This window comes from Rhinichthys klamathensis, unplaced genomic scaffold (assembly GCF_029890125.1).
Source record: "Rhinichthys klamathensis goyatoka isolate OS25496 unplaced genomic scaffold, OSU_Roscu_1.1 h1tg000169l_1, whole genome shotgun sequence".
NCBI lineage: Eukaryota > Metazoa > Chordata > Actinopteri > Cypriniformes > Leuciscidae > Rhinichthys > Rhinichthys klamathensis.
The window spans coordinates 4050706-4072267 of NW_026606700.1; the positions used below are offsets into that span (position 1 = coordinate 4050706).

Here is a 21562-nt window from a genome sequence, read left to right on the forward strand (position 1 = left end):
CTTGCGAAAGGGTGAAATCAGCATACACCTGTGTATTATGATACCTGGATTTAAACAGACATTTTGTTGAAAGCAACCCAGAATATTTAAGGACGGCATGTCTGACATGCTGTCTATTAGCACAGACAATGCATTTCCTGTCTAAATGCACCAGGGGATTTGTACAAATACTGTCTGTAGTAATTGACACAATGATGTGGTACAGAGACATTAAACATAATAATGTACAACACAATGAACTCCAAAATGTTTCAGCAAAACTTTTCCCAAAACACTCTGAAACATCTACATTACCGAATGTGAAGATCTCAAAAAACATTTAAATCTTCGAATATTTAAATGTTCTTCAGAATAATAACAGAATTGCGTTAAATTGTCTCTTTAATTATGTAACGCTGTTTCAAGTATTCTGTTACTCAAGCCTGCTTTGTAAGCAACACTGTTTTCCAGTGGACTGATAAAGGTATTAATCATGGAAATTATGCACAAGTCAGAACGGTCAATTTCAACCAACTCTACCCAATTTTTATGTATTGAGGGTATGCATTGACGTCACTTTCCTGCCAGAACATGCTATTCAGCCGGACTGAGTGGCAAAAGATCTGCTGCATAACTGGAGTTAATAGGGGAAACTGCGAAAACTTGAGTAAAACAAACGGCTATCAGACAGTTTAAATAGTTTAATACAATATATAAGGAATGATTTTACCCCAAAATTCAACATATTGACAAAATGATAACAGTAAATCCACATTTCGTACAGTATATCTCACAGTCCAGTTGTTTCTGGGAAATGCAGCGATCCATTTGCTTCTCTTTTCTGTAGCTTTCAGCAGTCTGTAAAAATATACCTCAGATTTCTTGCCAAATCTATTTGTGCAGTCGATCTCAAAGCCTTTTCCCATTTTAGATGTGTTTTGTGTGTTTCTCACGGCATTCTCGCTGAAAACCAATGCTGCCACTCAGTCTTTTTGCCACTCAGTGGGCGTAACCGCAGTCACTTCGGCCGACGGTGACGTCACGTGCATACCCTCTATTGAGTTTTACCTGTCTGTATGTGTCTCTGTGGTTATCATCTGTTCTGGAGTGGTAATACTGCTCGATGAAGCCGAAATACTCCTCCCTCTTCCTCTGGAGAACCAGATCCCTGCGTTCCCTGTTGGCAGGAAGATAGCCCTAAGAGAATCACAGGGAGAGAGGAAATGCTAATTTAATAATATTGAGAAAACAACTGCTGTATACATACTTTCTCCATGTCTTCCAATTGTATTTTGCCTTATACCAAAATATAACCTAAAAATAATGCAAACTAAAGATATTAAAAACAGCAACATGTAACTTCAGTTCAATACTGCGCAGTCCCATGTGGAAAAAAAGCTACCGGTAGATTGAAAAGAGCTTTTCGTCTTTTTTAAATCTACATATTGGATCACTTCAATGAGATGAGCTTTATTGTGCTGAAGTCAAATGATTAATAAATGCTTTTCAGAATATATCTCACTGACTTGATGCTAATGGATTTTTTTTTGTGCTGCTCATATAAATGACTCTTTTCAAAAACCTTCTAACAAGAGAAGCAAATCAAGCAAGTTACATTTCATTTAAGTTCTTTTCAGATGCTTTCTTACCAAAGTGCCTTACTAAACAAATTGCATGAACCAAATTATCTAGAATGATAGGGTGGTTGCTAGGCGGTTGCACACTGATTACAATTGAAAATATACAAAGCAAAAGTTATGGTGATATTTTTTAATGCTTTTGAAATAAGGCTCTTATGATCGCCAAAGTTGCATTTATTTGATCAAAAACACAGTAAAAACAGTAATAATGTAAAATATTATTACAAAATTAAACTAACTTTTCTATTTGAACATATTTTAAAATGTCAATTATTCCTGTGATGCAAAACTGAAGTTTCAGCATCATTACTCGTCTTTAGTGTCAAATGATCATTTTAATATGCTGATTTGGTGCTCAATAATTATTTATTATCATCATCACTGCTGTAAACAGGTGTGCTGCTTAATATTTTTGTGGAAACTGTGATTAAAAAAAAAATCAGGATTCTTTGAATTTAATATTTAAAAGAAAGCATTTATTTAAAATCTTAAAATAATGGTCACTTTTGATCAATTTAATGCATCCTTGCTAAATGAAAGTATTCATTTATTTAAAATAAAATAAAAACCAACCCCAAACTTTTGACCTTTTGTTGACTCAGGTCCCTCCTTCATTGTAAGTATATGGTTTTTTTTATGTGTTCACCCCATTATACAGTCTATGGTGTCAAATGATCCTTCAGAAATCATTTTAATATGCTGATTTGGTGCTCAGTAATTATTTATTATTATCATCAATGCTGTGAACAGGTGTGCTGCTTAATATTTTTGTGGAAACTGTGATAAAATTTTTTCAAAAGAACAGCATTTATTTGAAATCTCAAAATAATGGTCACTTTGGATCGATTTAATGCATCCTTGCGGAATAAAAGTAAAAAAAAACAAAAAACTAAAAACCTAACCCCAAACCTTTAACCTTTTGATGACTCAGGTCCCTCCTTCAATGTAAGTCTATGGGTTTTTTATGTGTTCACCCTATTATATTGTCTGTGGGGGCGAAACGTTGCCTGTTATACTGTCCAAAGAGTACAATTTGTAATTCACATTGCATAGAGTAATTGCTTCATTTTAATATTTTGGGTTAGGGATTTGAACAAACCCCTAACTCTAGGTACGAGCAATAATAACAATGATGCTTGCCTTAGCAAACACTACTAACTAAGAAGCGCATTTGAGAATAGAGAAAGCTACGAAGACCTCAGACCTCAAAAAGTAAAAAAAAAAAAAATCCAGAACTCGGGAAGAAACTTCTAATCATGTAGTTACTAAACTAACACACAGGCAGGATGCAATTTTGCTAAAATATACTTGGTAGCTACAGACGAGTCCCTAAAGAGCAGACAACAAGTGCAGGCTATTTGTAGAGCAGAAGTGGAGGCGTGGAACTGTCAGTTAGATCGTTTGTCAGGACTCTCCATCATGTTTCTGAAAATGATGTTTTTAAAGTGTCTTCCCCTCCCATTGTTTCTCAACTCTTGTTTTAATGAGCACACACAGAGTTGCCGAGCGCTTGAACACAAATGATAACGTACATTCAGAATCTCACTCTCAATTCAGCTCACGCCTGTAGCTTCAGGCGAATAATAACTGCACAAACTCAGCTCGTTTGGATTCGCCCCATCATTGCCCCTTCAAAACTGTAGTAACAGCTATTAAACTTCCATTGTAAAAATCTAAATCATCTTAAAACGGCTTTTCAATGCGATTCTGACATAACAAACGTGAAATGGGCCTACAAAAATAAAACGCAAATGTTGCTCTTTATAATCACAATTTGAATATGAAAAACGGAGACTAAACGCTTCCATTTGGCACCCTCCCATTCGTTCAGCGCGCATTCACCTCTGCATCATTGTACATATGGAATTATTTAGTCTAATCCCCCAGCAAACATTGCATGAAGCGGCAAAAGCTTGGAGGAGCTGGGCTGGGGTGGGGATTTGCTTGTACAGCTTAGCCCGGAGGTGCGTGTTATTGACGGTGTAAGTTTGCACCAGAAACGCAAATGAGGGTTGTAAAGCATTCTCCAAACATCTGCGCACATACAGCCATAACACAGCAGCCCACTCTGCCCCTCCTATGATGACAGTCACATTTCTGCTGACATTAAGTGCTCAGCAAGGCCAATATTGCAAAACAAATCAATAACACATTAAACTGAAAGTGGCACAGATGTTTTATACCCTCGGAAAAGCATAAAAAATGATTGCGCACCCCATGCACAACTTAACCGCAAAGTTTGTGATGCTGGCTTACAGTAGATAAAAAAGATTTTTAATGCTGTAATTAAATAAACAGTAATTTATCATTTGCTAGTATTCATTGAATTAAATATTAATTTGGCTGCATTTCAGATAAGTTTAAAACATGTTTAACAAAAAGTTATTTTCCCTAGGAAGACAACAGATACAGTCAGATATATTAATAATAATAATAATAATACAAAAAATATTGGAAGGCACCAGAGTCGTGGACTATTGGTTAGGGCATGTGTCGTGGTGATTATGTGAGCAAAATGAGTTCAAAGATGGCTCACAACATATTTCAGTCCAATTGAAATATGTTGTTTTGAAATATGTTGTTCACCTCTGTTTTTTTTAAATAAGAATCGTGCAATGGAAAGGAAAAAGTACTAGTAAATACTTACCGATAAAAGTCTCCAGGTGACTGGCCGGACCTCACGAGGGATTCCCGACCAGCTATGTTTCCGTAACTCCTCTGTATGAACAAAAAGTATAAAGTTAATCCAAAATGACAAATACTTCAATAGCACAATGAAACTGCCGAGTTGTTTTGCAGGTAAACGACTGCTGCTAATAATCAAGCTGATGACACAATCATACTGCGGTTTGGACACGAAAGTACAATGTAAAAAGAGACCTGCAGGGGCAGGAGGAGGGGGATGGAATCAGAATAAGAGGACCAAACAATTCAACAGCCTTAATCAACAGCTAAAAGCATGCATCAAGAATTTGTTCATATTCTGTGATAGAAAATCATGCTTGACATACTCTAAATCTGCCTTCACAGGTCCAGTGACACTTAACTTACAGTTCTATCAACATAATCAATAAACAATTATTTTTAATTAGCAAACACATTCACAGTTTTCACAGCCATGCCACCTTGATATATGTCAACTCCAATAAGACTTAACTGCACATTGACTTTAAAAAAAATGGCTGGGAAGTTCACGATTCACAGGTGATCAAGCATTGGCTTGGGATGTTGGCATGACGTTTGAAGAGCACATTTAAGTCAAGTCAAGTCACCTTTATTTATATAGCGTTTTAAACATTTAAACATTTAACATTTTAAACATCACATTTAAACATTTATTCAACTCACTCACAGATCTGGTAAACGGAAGCTCAAGCATGTTCGCTTGACGTGTGAGAACCAATGAGGTTCATTCTCGCGTTACGCAGCACGTTTGAGCTCCAGCAAGAACCAATGAGGTTCATTCTCGTGTTACGCAGCACATTTGAGCTTCAGCAAGAACCAATGAGGTTCATTCTCGTGTTACGCAGCACGTTTGAGCTTCAGCAAGAACCAATGAGGTTCATTCTCGTGTTACGCAGCACGTTTGAGCTTCAGCAAGAACCAATGAGGTTCATTCCCGTGTTACGCAGCACATTTGAGCTTCAGCAAGAACCAATGAGGTTCATTCTCGTGTTACGCAGCACATTTGAGCTTCAGCAAGAACCAATGAGCTTCATTCTCGTGTTACGCAGCACGTTTGAGCTTCAGCAAGAACCAATGAGGTTCATTCCCGTGTTACGCAGCACATTTGAGCTTCAGCAAGAACCAATGAGGTTCATTCTCGTGTTACGCAGCACATTTGAGCTTCAGCAAGAACCAATGAGGTTCATTCTCGTGTTACGCAGCACGTTTGAGCTTCAGCAAGAACCAATGAGGTTCATTCCCGTGTTACGCAGCACATTTAAGCTTCAGCAAGAACCAATGAGGTTCATTCTCGTGTTACGCAGCACATTTGAGCTTCAGCAAGAACCAATGAGCTTCATTCTCGTGTTACGCAGCACGTTTGAGCTCCAGCAAGAACCAATGAGGTTCATTCTCGTGTTACGCAGCACATTTGAGCTTCAGCAAGAACCAATGAGGTTCATTCTCGTGTTACGCAGCACATTTGAGCTTCAGCAAGAACCAATGAGGTTCATTCTCGTGTTACGCAGCACGTTTGAGCTTCAGCAAGAACCAATGAGGTTCATTCCCGTGTTACGCAGCACATTTGAGCTTCAGCAAGAACCAATGAGGTTCATTCTCGTGTTACGCAGCACATTTGAGCTTCAGCAAGAACCAATGAGCTTCATTCTCGTGTTACGCAGCACGTTTGAGCTTCAGCAAGAACCAATGAGGTTCATTCCCGTGTTACGCAGCACATTTGAGCTTCAGCAAGAACCAATGAGGTTCATTCTCGTGTTACACAGCACATTTGAGCTTCAGCAAGAACCAATGAGGTTCATTCTCGTGTTACGCAGCACATTTGAGCTTCAGCAAGAACCAATGAGGTTCATTCTCGTGTTACGCAGCACATTTGAGCTTCAGCAAGAACCAATGAGGTTCATTCTCGTGTTACGCAGCACGTTTGAGCTTCAGCAAGAACCAATGAGGTTCATTCTCGTGTTACGCAGCACATTTGAGCTTCAGCAAGAACCAATGAGGTTCATTCTCGTGTTACGCAGCACGTTTGAGCTTCAGCAAGAACCAATGAGGTTCATTCCCGTGTTACGCAGCACATTTGAGCTTCAGCAAGAACCAATGAGGTTCATTCTCGTGTTACACAGCACATTTGAGCTTCAGCAATAACCAATGAGGTTCATTCTCGTGTTACGCAGCACGTTTGAGCTTCTGCAAGGTTTGTTCTCACGCGTCAAGCAGGTTCGGTTGAGCTTCTGTTTATGTTCGCTGATCAATGTTTATATGTGGATAAAAGCCTAAATTCAATCTGTTTATCATATAAAGCGATCGAGTCTCTTCAGAAAATGTGGACTAAACCGCTCAATTCATATGGATTAGTTTTACGATCTCTTTATGATTTTTTTTTTTTTGAAGCGTCAGAGTGTCAGTTGCGTTGCTGTCTATGGAGGGACAGAAAACTCAGATTTCATTTGTGTTCTGAAGATGAACGAAAAGCTTATGGGTTTGGAACGGTGAATAATTAATGAAAGAATTAAAAATTTTAGGTAAACTAACCCTTTAACATTAGTGTTCAGAGAACATATCCTGAAATAATTTTATCACATCGGCTGTTTCTTGTCAAAGTAAAAACCTCAAATTATAATAGATTTATAAGACATTATAAGCCAGTGGATAAATAAAATAAACGTAATTATTAAACAAGTATTTAAAAATATTAAATTAGGTTTATATCAATTTTGCTTCTCGAGTGAATTGCTTTGTTTTAAGGATTTTGCCAGTGTACTTCCTGTTGCTTCTCTTTTATGTCTATGAACAAAAAACATAGAGATTCGGGAGCTCCGAGTTACTGAAGAAATACTCTAGACAGTAAATAAAACCAGTTTATAATCAATGTCACAAAAATTCTTCAGACGTTTGCAAAACTTGCTATGCTACATCTTTTATGCGGTTGCGAGGGTATTCTGTGTGGTTGCTAGATGGCTTCTTACCGGCACCAAGCCAAAATAGCCCGAAGGCTCTATAATAAATTCCAATCATTTACACAAACAAACGCCTCCTTAACATGTCACACAAAGTATCAATAAACAATTCAGGACAAGTAACATGCTAAAGTGTGACTGGTATATCCTTGCCTTTGCAAGCACCACTATCAAAGAAAAATGGTTTTGTACTTTCAGATCTTACAATAGAGCGCAAAGATATTTGTAGTCATGAAAACCAGATGAATCATCATCTTAGCCATTCTCTCTTTCTGTTCCTTTTTATTATTATTATTGAGTGGAGCTTTTCAACTCAACTATTCTCAATTACTTATTTTGTCATTGTTATAAAGACAACATTACATTGCAGGTGGATGCCATTACACCAAATACCATCGATCTGTCCGGGTGCTGAAGCCTACACTACTTTTTGAGGATTGTTTTTGTGAACTCCCACCAAGCCCTCTGGGTCATCGTGATCAGCGAATGTAAAACTGCTTTTCGCAACGTCTATGAAAACTTAAAAGACTTGAACCTAAACATCTGGTGAGTCGCTCCTGGGTCGTTTTTGAGTTAGAACAAACATGAAACCGATATTAAAGCGCTCCTAAAATACTAATGGAATTGGACACCTGCCAACTGTCATATGATAGCAGAATGATGAAAGATCTCGGAAGCCATTATGAACCCAGAATACTGTGCAGGGAACCCCCTCCAACTATATCACAAGCACATTTTTCATAAGGCGCAGTGAAAGACGTGCATAAGCATAATTTTTCCCTCCAATGACTGATGGTTCTCATTCCCCCGTGATTTCAGCCTGTCGCTCAGAAAGCTCAGAACCTGTGATGGCTGAAACTATAAAACAAAGAAGAGTGACTCTCTTTGATAGCATCATTATAGTATCAGCAGCACAAACGAATGAAGGCACACGCAAAACTTGTTTTTGTTCCGCCAGCTCGCAGGTGCACTCGAAGAGACGATTGGTTGGAGAACATGGGGAGAACAGAAGGGCCTCTCAGCATGAACTCAGGAAGAGTAGGATAACATCATGGACGGGTTTCATCCATTCTGCCATCCCACACTGTCTCACCTGGCAAAGAGATTCAGCTAGAGGCTGAAAAACCAGGCAGGAGAACGAGGTGCGAACACACGTGAGGGTTTTGTGGCTTTCTGTTTTGAGATGGTCCTGATGGACGGACATTAATATCTTATATTAAATTAAGTTAACAAGCAACTCACAAGTGATCCGTTTTTTTTTTTTTTATCCTAATGAAAACAGTCCCTTATCTCTCTCTTTTTTCTTTACTTTTAATGCAAGCAAAAATCCCTAATTGTTTGTTTTAAGGCTTACCCAGGTCTGTGTTGGGGCTGGCAAGTAGCTGCTTAAATTTATCCAATCGAGTCTTCTCTCTCACTGTCATGGGAGGAGCTCCTGAGGCATTTTGGTCTGAAATGCGGGCAACTAATGGAATGATGGGACGCACAGGAAGTGACTGCTGTTTCTGCAGGGTATTGCGAGCTAAACAGGATAGAAAGATACAAACATTAAGCATGGTAAAAGTCATAAAATATGTGTGCATGTATGTATATTCTTCAGACATATATTTGAAGAAAATGACCATTGTTTGGCAAATAAATAAATGACAGACAGTTACATATGTATTACCAAAATGTTATCATGTAATACATACTATGGTATACTTCATAAAAGGGAATTTATAGTGTTAATACTAATCAGTGAGTCCACGAATGGCTTGTGTATGCAGAGTATTCTCAGCTTATATGGACCGCACGCCCCATATGTATGATACAGTGTTTATATATATATATATATATATTTTCCTCATGTCTTTAATTTTAGTCAGTTTTACAGGTTTTTTAGTCAAATTTAGTTTAAAAAAAAAAAACATTGTTGACCAGATTGACTTGAATCATAAGCAAAACAAATGTAACTGCCACAATTTGCGCAAAAAAACAAGTAGGGTTATTTTTCATTGATGCTGAGGTTAATAAACTTAAGCTAGCTTCTTTAAGGTAAGGCATGGCTAAAATATTACAAGTTTTTCCAACCCTTATCGACTTGAGCCCTCAAACTGTTTAGTTGAAAGTATCTACAGCAGTCTGTGACTGGACAGTCAAAAAGTCATTTATACAGCCGTACCAGCAGTATAACAAACAGCAATTAGGTAATGATGACTTTTCAGAATACAGACAGAAAAAAAAAAAAAAAATTGATACACCTTAATGATTTTACATGCATTTTACAGCTTCTTACAATAGTGTAGCTTAAAAACAACCGCTGCCAGAGCATACCTGCATTCACATTCAACTGGGCGTCGCTACAGGACTTTACCACCCTGCCATTGGCTGGACCACTTTCAACATCCAGTCCATCTTGATCGAGGTTTGTGCTGATTGGTTCCAGCCTGTCTGGTAGGCGGGGCAGTGGCTCTGTGTCCTCTGGGGCTTTGAAGAGTTTGAGTCGGGGCGTCTGAGGCGTAGATCGTGATTGGACAGGGGAAGATGAGGACTGTTTGAGACTGAACATACAGTCATCCTCTTCATCATCAAGGTCCCATGCATCATTGGTGCTCCGGGCAAATTCGTGGAAAGTTGCAGGTTTTTTGGATTTGGTGTTCACACTGCTGGCCTTCGGAGTGTCTTTTAATCTATAGCAAAACAAAAAATAGCTTTTTAAAGCGGCTATATTGCACACACTCTATAATATATAGATAGGTTACAGTAAGAAAGGAAAATGCATGACAAATGAACAACAAAAATCAAAAATAAAATGTTGCAAAAGGTCTATGCAAATCTTGCACTCAATAAACATGTTTAGATGGATTCGGGCCACAACTGAAATGCAAAAAAAAAAACATGAATGAGGAGAGTAAAGGAACAAATAACTGAAAAAGATATGGCTGATTTGCACGCAGCAGACAGTCGCCAGCTAGCAGCACTTACGGACGGTGTCTCCGTGGGTCCAGAGGAGGGTGTTGTGCTCCATATACTGGCTGTAAGCTGAGAGAAAGAAAAGCTGACAATTGCTATAAAGAGTCAGAAAAAAGGGCTGGGAGATCCTGAATACTTTTCAGCCTTATGACAATATATGCCTATACTACATCTCAAAATGTATGCATTTACAATCTCATGTTGTTCCAAAACCATATGATATTCTTTCATCCATGGAATGAAAAAAAATCAAACTTCTGAGGAATATCCTGGCCAGTCCACTATTCTATGTAATGAAAGAGAATGAGGACTGGGAATGTCAAGCTCCAAAAAGACAAAACACCACACAAGAATAATAAAAGTTAAAATCAGAGATGCTACTTAACATGTCTTAACGCCCTCTTCTGAGTCACAAGGAAGGATACAGTAAAACTAGGTCAATGGCACGGCTATGTTCAGAACGAAATACTAGCTTACTGCATATCACACAATATAAACCGAATACATATTCTAATATTTTTTTTTTTTTTATGTAAAAAAAAAAAGAATGCATTGTGCAACGAGTTCAAATAGTAGCATGCTTGCTTTCGCATGACTTCATTATATACTACCATTCAAAAGTTTGGGGTCAGTATGTTTTTTTGTCTTGTTTTTAAAGAAATTAAAACTTTGATACACAAGGAGGATGTATAAAATTGAATTGATCAAAAGTGACTAAGACCGTTACAAAAGATTTCAATTTTTTTTAGATGCTGTTCTTTTGCATTTTCCATTCATCAAATATTCCTCAAAAAGTAATATCATGGTTCCCACAAACATTAAGCACCACAACCCTTTTCAACATTGATTACAATAAGAAATGTTTCTTGAGCAGCAAATCATAAAATCAGAATGATTTCTGAAGGATCATGTGACACGACTGGAGTAATGATGCTGAAAATTCATCTTTGCATCACATGAATTTAATTACATTTTAAAATATATTACATAGAAAACAATTATTTTGAATTGCAATAATATTCATAATATTACTTTTGAATGGTAGTTAGGGTTAGGTTTAATCCTAAAAAAAAAAAAAAAAAAACGTTTTCTTATTTATCTTATCTATCTTATCACCTAGCTGCCAATAAGGAAACTGATTACAAATCCCAACAGTTACAATGAAATTGAAGGTCAAGTAACATAAGTACACTGCATTATGAGATACAGTAGTGTGCAGGGAGTTCTATGTTGTATTCTGGACATTTTGGAAGATATTCAAAGACTATGCATAGAATCAAAGGCTATTGACGGTTCACTCGTATTACTATGAATGAATGAATGAGGGGACACTGAAACACGCAATATGGTGGATTACGTGCCTAAAATATACACTTTTTAATACCTTTTGAGCATAAGAAACAAGATTTATGATTAGTGGTGCAACAGATCACTAAACTCACGGTTCAGATCATATCGGATAAGATAATTTTTCACTTTCACAAACTTTCACCCTATGATGGTTAAACTAAGCAATTCATCTGCGAATCACATGCATGCCAAACCGTGGGGCCTGGTCTAGTAAGAATCACGGATCAACTGTGATCCATTGCATCCTTATTTATGATGCAGTTCAAGTCAGATTGTATTGGTGATTTCAAATATGAAATTTAATTGTAAGTTTGGTTAACAGCTTTGTCCAGCACTTCAAATCTCTAAAGATTATCCAATTTTAATGTTATTTTTAATGTGATGATTTGTAAACCTAAGTTCAAAGATGTAGAAAAACTAACACTTTGTGGCAAACAATCACTTTTACTTTATATATAAAAAATAAATAAAAAACATTACATTACCAGACCACTATACCCAATAGATTAGACATTTCCACTCCCTAATATGTGAAAAAAAGGAAGTCACAAAGTCTTGAAAAACAAAATGAAAAACAAAAACATTTCTTCAAATTGTGACTGAAATTACACAGTAAACAACTAAAGAGCACTGAATCACTGAAGCTGTTGGTCAGTTCAGTATGATACTATAATGGTACATTCAATACGAGTAGATTATTTACATTTTCCTCAATAAAAATTAGATTTTGGTTTTTGCACGTGACTGTTGTTACTAAAAGTTAATTTGATCTGCTTATCAATTCAAGCTCAGTGCATTACTGTCAATTTTCCAATTAACAAACATTTAATCCAAATAGTAACTGCACTTATTAGTGCAAAACAATAGTAATTGTATGATTAAATTAACTTTCATGACAAATTTCCCCCCATCGCTATACCAAATCAGGTGCTGGCGCCACCATCTGTTGAACTCTCAAATGTTAGTCTGGAGCTCTGACTCTGAATATTCAATACATCCCCCGGCACTAAGTCAGAAACACACAGCGAAAACCAATATCTGGAGGAGTAAAGGTAGTTTAAAACAATTCCTGAGCAAGAGGATAGACCTGCTAGTCCTTGGTGACAGCAAAAAATACATCTCAAATTACAAGTCAAGCACACTGCTGGGCCCTCCACATTACAACAACATATAAATATGAATCTCTACAATATTAGAGGCTATCATGAGTTACTGTGCAATATTCTGCACAACGGTGAAATAAGTCCAAAGACTGCAGTGCTAAGCAGAATTTTTACGGGGAACACAGGGCCATACGTGTGGTCATATTTTTGAAAGGAAAATTAACGGTATGGTTGTTACAAGGCCCTTTTCTGTTGAAATCAACAATACTAAATGCATTATGTGCAAATGGGACCACAGAATAATTGGCAAAAACACAATGCAGCTGAAATATGGCTCATCAATTTTTATGAGAGTGCAAAATAAAAGGTAAATTACTTCCAGATATGTAAGCAAGCTGCTTGCATTTGCATTAAATATTAGGCTGTGAGCAAGGAGTGTGTTTGAATAAACGAGCAGCTTGCCGGAGGGCAGCGTTATCTTAGACTTGTGGTGTTCCTTCTGCTATACACACACACACACACAACTGTTCCACACTATAATCTACATACAAAAGCTAACATAGTGGAAAAGCTATAAATGTAATTATTCATTTCCCTTAATGGGAATTTTACTAAAGTGAATTAAACAAGTCCATAATTCAGCTATCAACAGACAGAACCAGAAGACACATTCTGTGTCTTTCTGTGACAGCACTGCTGTGCCGTACCGGTAGTACCAAGTACCGGGTAGATTCGGTGCCCGCTGAGAGACGTTTGTGTTTGTTAAAGCGTTGAGCAGTCAATCACAATCATATCTGTTGAGCGCCTGAACACAATAGCCTATCAGAGGTGCTGGTCAGTAAGTTAGTCAGAATCTGTGTCACACCGCTGAAACCTTGTTGTGCTTTGTTCAACATGAGCCGCACACCGTGTAAACACAATGTAAATAAGAGATTCATTGTACATTTAAGACAGTTTTATTACAACAGGAGTTTTCAGGAGAGTGCAAAATGCAGTGAGCTTGCTGTTTAGACTAGAGATGGGCAGTCTTAGCCTTATATCTTGCTTTCTGTTCATTACCCATTCACAATCTGAATACAAGTTTAGTTTCCTGCTATAAGTTTCTGGATAGACAATTTAAATGCATGATTGAACCGGAAACTGCGATGTGATAACCAACGAAATGGGACACTTTTTTTTTTTTTAAGTACTTAAAGGTACAGTTACTAGTATGTAACTTTTTTGTTAAAAATTGATATAATGAGTGAGGACAGTTCCTCATGAATCCTTCTTCCAAACAGGGCTTTTGTCTTATCCTGAATAAGAAATCCCTGGGTATACTAAATGTTCATATTCAGACTATCTTAGACCGAGCGGACAAAAATAAATAAATCATATCTCTGTATTATTTGGCTAAATGGCGATATATGGTATATATATATATATATATCTCGAAGTCGGTATATTTAAATTTTTTCTCTTTGGATACAAAAATTCTTAAATTATTTTAAAAAATATATATATTTTCACATCCTGTTTAATGTTGTCCTACAAACAATGATCATATTGAAGACTATGAAAACAATTATAGTGAATGTAATCATGCATGTAGGCTGTTACTGTGTGTACAAAAAAGGGTTAAAATCACATTACCATGTAAAACCATGTAAATAATGCTTTTTAAAGTAGAAGTTAAATCCACTAAAAATGAAAATAGTAAGTAAAAGAACAGACTAATTATATTTGGCTATTTGATTACCCCATTACAATAGTCACTTTACAGTTCATGCTTTCATAAAAATGCACTTGTAGATTTAAAAATCTAAATATGACATTATTGTCCAACAAATATTTTAGCAAAGCATATTTGTTTTGTTCGAATTCTTATGCTCCAATTCTATTGCGCTCAGTCTGTTTGGTTCACAGAAATCTGTGAAACTTAGCGGAGACTCTGAGGAGTAGCCCTGTATCTGCGTGACTCGACATACACATAAACAGAGAGAAGTAGCTCCGGCTAATATGTTCTTCCACAAGACACATGCAGTAGTTTCTCGCTAGAGTGAGAAAAGTTACATACTGTACCTTTAATTCAACAGTTTTTGCTCTAGTACTGAAATTGGTACAAAGAACCGCACACTTAATACTGGTACAGACTGCAGAAATGTTGGTAACAACCCTAGCCTCTATACAACTGTGGCTCGTGTTATTTGACCGAGAAGACACCAAGGTTGTCTGGAGGCATCTAGTATCAGTTTTGCATGCTCTGTCCCTTCTGTTGAATGAGATAAATGGTGAGGAAAGTGGCCACACCTCTCATCCACTGTTACAGCAGGAACACACCCACTGTGCGCCCTCCAACTGCTGCAGATTCACCTGAACAAGCAACTCAAACCGTCTGGATAACAACCACACCCAAACAATAACAGCAGGTTCATCTTTCCCATCCATCTGTTTTTAACATCATCTACATCATGATCTGCTCATCATACAGCAACTTAAACTTTCTGAAATGATGAGGTCATGAACACTTAAGTAAAACTTTTACATACCAATTATTTTAAGAGAACCATTTCAAAAAACAGCTCGACGATTCTCGGTTAATTAAAGTTTAGGAATTTTTACTTTATTTAAAAAAAAGAAAAATTATATACTGTAGTGCATACTGATTGAGATTGACTACCACTACCATATAAATAGCTTCATATTTCAAAAGTTTGGGCTCAGTGTGATTTTTTTTTAAAGAAATTGGTACTTTTATTCAACAAGGACACAATAAATTGATCCAAAATGACAGTAAAGACAATTACAATGTTACAAAATATTTCTGTTTTAAATAAACACTTTCAAAGTTCTTTTGAACTTTCTATTCATCAAAAAATCCTGGGAAAAAATGCATCACTGTTTTGACAAAAATATTAAGAAAGCAGCACAACTGTTTTCAGCATGGATAAAAATAAGAAATGTTTCTTGAGCAACAAATCAGCATAGAATAATTTCTGAAGTAATGACGATTGTATTTTTAAATACAGTTCAAATATATATATATTAAAAATACAAAACTTATTTTAAATTAATAATATTTAACAATATAGGCTAACTGTTCATGACTGTATTTTGGATCAAATAAATGATTAGTAAGAATCTTCTTTTTCAAAAACAAAACCCCAAACTTTTGAACAGTAGTGCAAGAATTCTCTACTTTCTAAAACAAAAATAATACAAATTACTCAAATATCAGTTACATTATCTGGAGGCATTATTTTAAAGCTATTTTTAATATCTTGTGCAACATGCCCCTGAAAACATTTTTTTTTTTACCCTAAAATATGTTGTTGGTTTTTTCCATTTAAAGTCACTGTGAAATCAAAATGGACCATTCTTATTTTTTTATGGAATATTGCAGGATGTATTATAAATGATTTGTCCATGCACATACTTTTTTTTTTAATTCATGTGCCCTCGTAATATTGAATCAAAACATTTCCCCCTCCCTCTTGCAGCGACGTCTCTTCTCTTCTCTTCTCTGATGATGTTTAATCTGGCACGAGGGCGGGACAACCCGTCACTCACATCATGAAATCCACCAATAGCAAACCACAACCATCCAATCCATTCCTGATGGACAAAGTCTCACCCTACATTTTTCTTGTTCGAGAAGCCGTTTCACTCAGATATACGTCACAACAGGGAAGAAAACATTAGCCTATCGCAACTTTAATATGGTAACTTTAAAGGAACACTCCGACTTTTCGGGACTTTAGCCTATTCACCTTATCCCCCAGAGTTAGATAAGTCCATACATACCTTTTTCATCTCCGTGCGTGCTATAAGTCTGTTTGACGCACCCACCGCTAGCATAGCTTAGCACAAAGACTGGATGTAAATGGTTGCAGCTAGCATACTAATCCAAATAAGTGACAAAATAGCGCAAGCATTGTCCTATTTACATGTTGTCTTCAGACTATCTTCAGAGAATATAGTTCCCAGTATTTATACGGTTAAAATATGTCTGTGTCTCATGTGACTTTGTTTTTTGTACACTCTGTGACTATACAAATCACAACATGTAAATAGGAAAATGTTTGCGCTATTTTGTCACTTATTGGGATTAGTATGCTAGCTGCAACCATTTACATCCAGTCTTTGTGCTAAGCTAGGCTAGCGGTGGGTGCGTCAAACAGACTTATAGCACGCACGGAGATGAAAAAGGTATGTATGGACTTATCTAACTCTGGGGGATAAGGTGAATAGGCTAAAGTCCCAAAAAGTCGGAGTGTTCCTTTAATAAAAAAAGATTCACTATGATCATAGCATAGATTGTGTCCCCCTTCAATTCTGTAAGAGTGTGTGCTCAGGAATCTGGACAAGAACAAGATCTAGGACTAAAAGTCAATGTCAAGTTAACAACCTAATCAATACCTTCTTCTGACAATAACTTCCAGATACTGACATAATATTGAGATAATAGCAAATGATCTGTATATTTCAATGAATACAACTCATGCTGTGTTAACCCTAAAAGAGACAACGTGTACCACGGGATACATATTGTTTAGTCTCTTGTAGGAGGCAGGAGAAAGAATTTTTCATCCAGTACTGTTGTCAATATCATAGTTGAGTCTGTTTGGAGAATGTGGGTCACATGACTTGGTTAAAATTTTATGTGCTCGTTTGGCCAGTTTGACCTAAAGCCAACATGTCCATCCATAGTGCTGGACATTCTGACTTTGTATAAAGTAGGCATATTAATCTTACTTTTTTTCTGAAAAATAAATAAATAAATAAAATACAATATTGTAGGAACAATATCATATTACATACCCGGGAGATACAACTCATAAAATCCAAACTATATCAAATATTTGTAAAATTCCTTTGGATATGTTTTACTTAAGTCCAGATAAAATTAAAAAATAACATGAAATTATTTTTGATGATCAATTTCCACTCCTGTTTTAGGGTTAATGAGAAATAAACATATCTGAATATAAAGACTGAATAAGCTATTGGACAAAAACAGACTTTATTTTAACATGGCTAGAAACAAATCCCATAAAGGCAAAGAAATGCCCCAGAAAAACAATTCCATATGCAAATATTTCTGTGACTGCACAGTACGCCACAGTAGCAGCACGAACAGCAGTGAATCTCCTGCATGAGAGTTCCTCTTTAGTTCCTCTTTTGCAAGATTATGTAATGGCCCAATATAAAATCTGATCTACAGGAAACTGTCCAGTCATCAAAAGCTCACATTCACGCAGAGTCAGATGAACTGATTCTGTCTGTGACCACTAAAATCCAAACAACCTGCAACGAAGCACACTCAGCAAACTGTCCAGAGTCAGACTTAACAAAAGCCCCAGCAAAGACAAAGAGGCCAAACCTGCATACCAGCTTTAAGAGCTTTTAATTAAATAGTGTTTAGAAAACAACTAAAACTTGGCAGGAAGTTGTGTTTCCCTTACATAAATTACTATTGCAACCATTGTATAGGCCAGTACATTGATAGCATTGTACATTCAGTAATTATTATTATTAACATCACAACCAAATTATTTGGACATCATATTGTGTAAGCTTTTTGTTTTTGATGACAATGGAGAGACTAAACCAAAGTTAACAGTTTCAAAGTTGTAATAACAATAAGGTATTTTGGTGGCAACTATGTTTACATGGTGAACTTTTGTTATGGTTGACATTAACCCACATTAACTTCGCAACGACAAGTGGTTTCATAACATGTCAAAATAATCTATAATAATCTAAATAAGTAATTTAGATATTTACAACATCTTTGATGACCAAAAACCTAACATACGTCTAGGATGCCAAGCATGCTGTCAAAATAGACAGCTCACCAGGGTTTGACACACATCCAGAGTCCAGGAAACAAAGCAGCTAGTCAGAGCCGATATATTAATATAAAATGACTTCTGCCAATAAAATAACACACTTTAAAGCTACTTTATAAAAAGAAATAAATGATCAAATTCACCTCCCGGGAACCTTTTGGTTTCTCCTCCAGAAATGAATCCTGTTGTCGGTGGCCATGGCGAGAGGACGCCCAATTTCACTCTGAAACAGCCATGAAAACGAAAACCACGCCGTCAACTGACATGTGCAGATATCCAAAGGCGACCACGATATGATTAGTTGTATTGCCGCGTGTGCCTGACTTTGTTTTGATTAGTTATCGCGAGTATTTTGCCAACACAGAATGTGCCTACAGCGGTTCTGGATGGACGTCGCCATCTTGGAGGTGCGTGAGGTCGCGCTGTGATTGGCTGAAATGAAGGACAGGTGCAGAGGAGTGGACCAATGGGGTTCGAGTTTTATTAGATGGAGACGCGTAGTTTAGTTAAATATTTTGATCTCTACAACGCCTATATTCTCAAACGTTTGCTTGTAATGATGTTTGTAAAATGTGCACGCCTTATAATGTACAGAATAATACACTATTGTAGAACATAAAGTGGACAATAGTGCAATACAGAAAACACAGGGGGAAAAAGAAGGGTCTTGTGTCTGCATTCCAAAGGTTCCATAATCTCCTGCTACCAAAGTTCCAGAACTTTGTATCGCCCCTCCTCCTGATGTTTGATTGTAATTCCTATTATTCCAAATGAATATCTTCATAGAATCTCATTGGATCCTATTTGAATTTTGTTTAAAGAAATCGGCATCAATTAAAATCAGTAAAACAAATACTGTCATGATGTATAAATACTTCACTATGAATATAATTGTAATAAATAAAATAATAAAATAAATGTGATTAATTAACTATGTGATTAATAAAAAGTTAACCATTATGCATTACAAAGTATTAATGAAAATGTCATTTCGCAGTTCCCCAATCTGAACACTAGGTGGCAGCAGTCACATATAAATCAGGGTGCTCTGCTTAGGTCTGACTGAAATACTTACAAGTTCTTCTACTAAAGCCTAAAATTGCTGTATTCATCTGTTACTAAATTAGCAGAACTATTCTTAGACTTTTTCAATCATCATGTTTTTTCAACAATGACTTTCTTTATGTTTTATGGTATAAGCCTATGTAAAAATCCCAATTTTATAATAACATGCAAATAAAAAACCCTTTTTGTTATTTTACTATGTTGAAAAACTAAAATGACTAAAGCTTTATCACTCTGTTAAACCACAAAAATGGCATGCATTTAGAAAGGTGATTGTTAATACAGTAAAAGGGTTACTTTTTGTTTTTTTTGTGGTAACACTTTACAATAAGGTCACATTATTTAATGCATTAACAATGAGATAACAATTTGTAACAGTATTTATTAATCTTTGTTAAAGTTATTTACTAAAAATAGAGTTAGTTCATATTAGCTCAGATCCATTAAATAATAATAAAACTTGATTTTCATAACGTATTAGAAAATGTTACAGATCATTTTAACGAAGACTAATAAATGCTTTATAAGCATTTTCACAGTTAGTTCATGTTTTTGTAATATATTAATGTTAATAAATGGAACCTTATTGTAAAGTGTTGCCAATTTTGTTCTCTTTATTATGACAAAAAGTTTGATACTTTATTATTAAGTATTTTTTACTTTTCAGTCGAAACATAATAAATCATGAGTGCATGAAAACATGTATGTCATGAATGGATTATATACTAATACTGATTAGATTAGGAGTCGCATGCAACGTTAACGTTTCTATTATTAGAATGATTAATAATAAAAAAGGTTAAAAATAACAACAGCTGCAGATGCGTGCACAAAATAGTAAATATGCCCAGGACAAAGCAATTATGCAAACATCCTTAGTGGAAAGTTGGAAATGATGCTTCCTGTGAACTATATTCCTAGAACCTGTGCACTTAAATAGCTTTTGCTATTGTTGTTCTACAAGGGCCCTTAAAACAGAAGAACTTCCTCAACATTCATACAGTAACAGTACTCTCATCACACTGAGTTCATTGGGGTTCATTTACAATGTCTTAAAGTGCTGATAAGTATTATGTTTGTGTCCATAATGGATGGGGAAATGAGTGTTAAATGCTGTGAATGTGTTCACTCCGCTCCTGTGTTTGTGTTTGAGACCCTCCCTGGTGAAAAGTTGCCCCCTCATTAAAGTGCTTCCTTTGAGTTCATTCAGACTCGTGACACACACACACATGAAACAAACAGATGAAAGGTCACGCTGCCTGCGTCCTTCAGGAAGCCATGGCATCTGTGGAATGCCGCTTTATTTTCCTCCTAATTCCCCTGTGTTTGTGTTTTTTTCGTCAAGTGAGCTCAAAGGCATGTGTGTGTGTGTGTGTGCTGTTGCTTCCTCAGCGCCACACACTCCCAGAGTCGGGTTATCAAGTGCATGCAGTCGGTTCTGTCTCATTGGTCAGCAGACTGAGACAGGAAGACTTGAAAGACAATATCCTGCTTCAGCAGCATGGACAGTATGTCACTCTTCTCCGAAGGAAAATAAGGAAAAACTCCACATAAGCACTTCAAAGCCCACCCAGAGGAGAAGGCTATTGCTCTGATGTTGCTCTTTCATAAGTCAGGAGACTTAACTGAGATATAAAGAAATGAAATAAGATGCAAATGAAACAATTGTGGACATAAGTGAGATTATTGAGCTATAAATACAGCACACCGTCCTATAAAGGTAAAATATACAGTTGTGAGTGACTCATAAATTGGGTCTCATATGCAATAATCCGGCCTAAGACAGATGAATTTGTTGAGTCAGTTAAAAAACTAGACATTTTCCTTAGATCGTATTGATGTTTCGTCTGCCAATGGACATTTGTTGAGAAATGTTTGACAACATTTTTCAAACTTTATAGTATTTATTAATATTTTGAATCAGCTTTTATTTTTTTTAGATTTTTCAGTTTTTTATATTAACTTAAGTTTTAGCAATTTTGTTATGTGCTTTTTTTTAT

The 21562-nt window shown here is 36.3% G+C and overlaps 1 protein-coding gene across 2 annotated transcripts in view; it reads right to left on the minus strand.

Moving 5' to 3' along the window:
* tbc1d22b (TBC1 domain family, member 22B) overlaps positions 1 to 18927 on the minus strand; it is a 57630-nt gene extending 38703 nt beyond the window's left edge. The window contains exons 1-6 of one of the 2 annotated variants that reach the window (XM_056259774.1): positions 18641 to 18927; positions 10226 to 10282; positions 9575 to 9930; positions 8613 to 8780; positions 4267 to 4337; positions 1048 to 1176 (exon numbers count right to left, since the gene is read on the minus strand). In XM_056259774.1, the coding sequence (XP_056115749.1) occupies positions 1048 to 1176; positions 4267 to 4337; positions 8613 to 8780; positions 9575 to 9930; positions 10226 to 10282; positions 18641 to 18696 (837 nt within the window). In that variant the 5' untranslated portion in view covers positions 18697 to 18927. The remainder of the gene's footprint in view (positions 1 to 1047; positions 1177 to 4266; positions 4338 to 8612; positions 8781 to 9574; positions 9931 to 10225; positions 10283 to 18640) is intronic. The other variant, XM_056259775.1, reaches the window with a different exon arrangement.
* Between the last annotated feature and the right edge of the window lie 2635 nt (positions 18928 to 21562).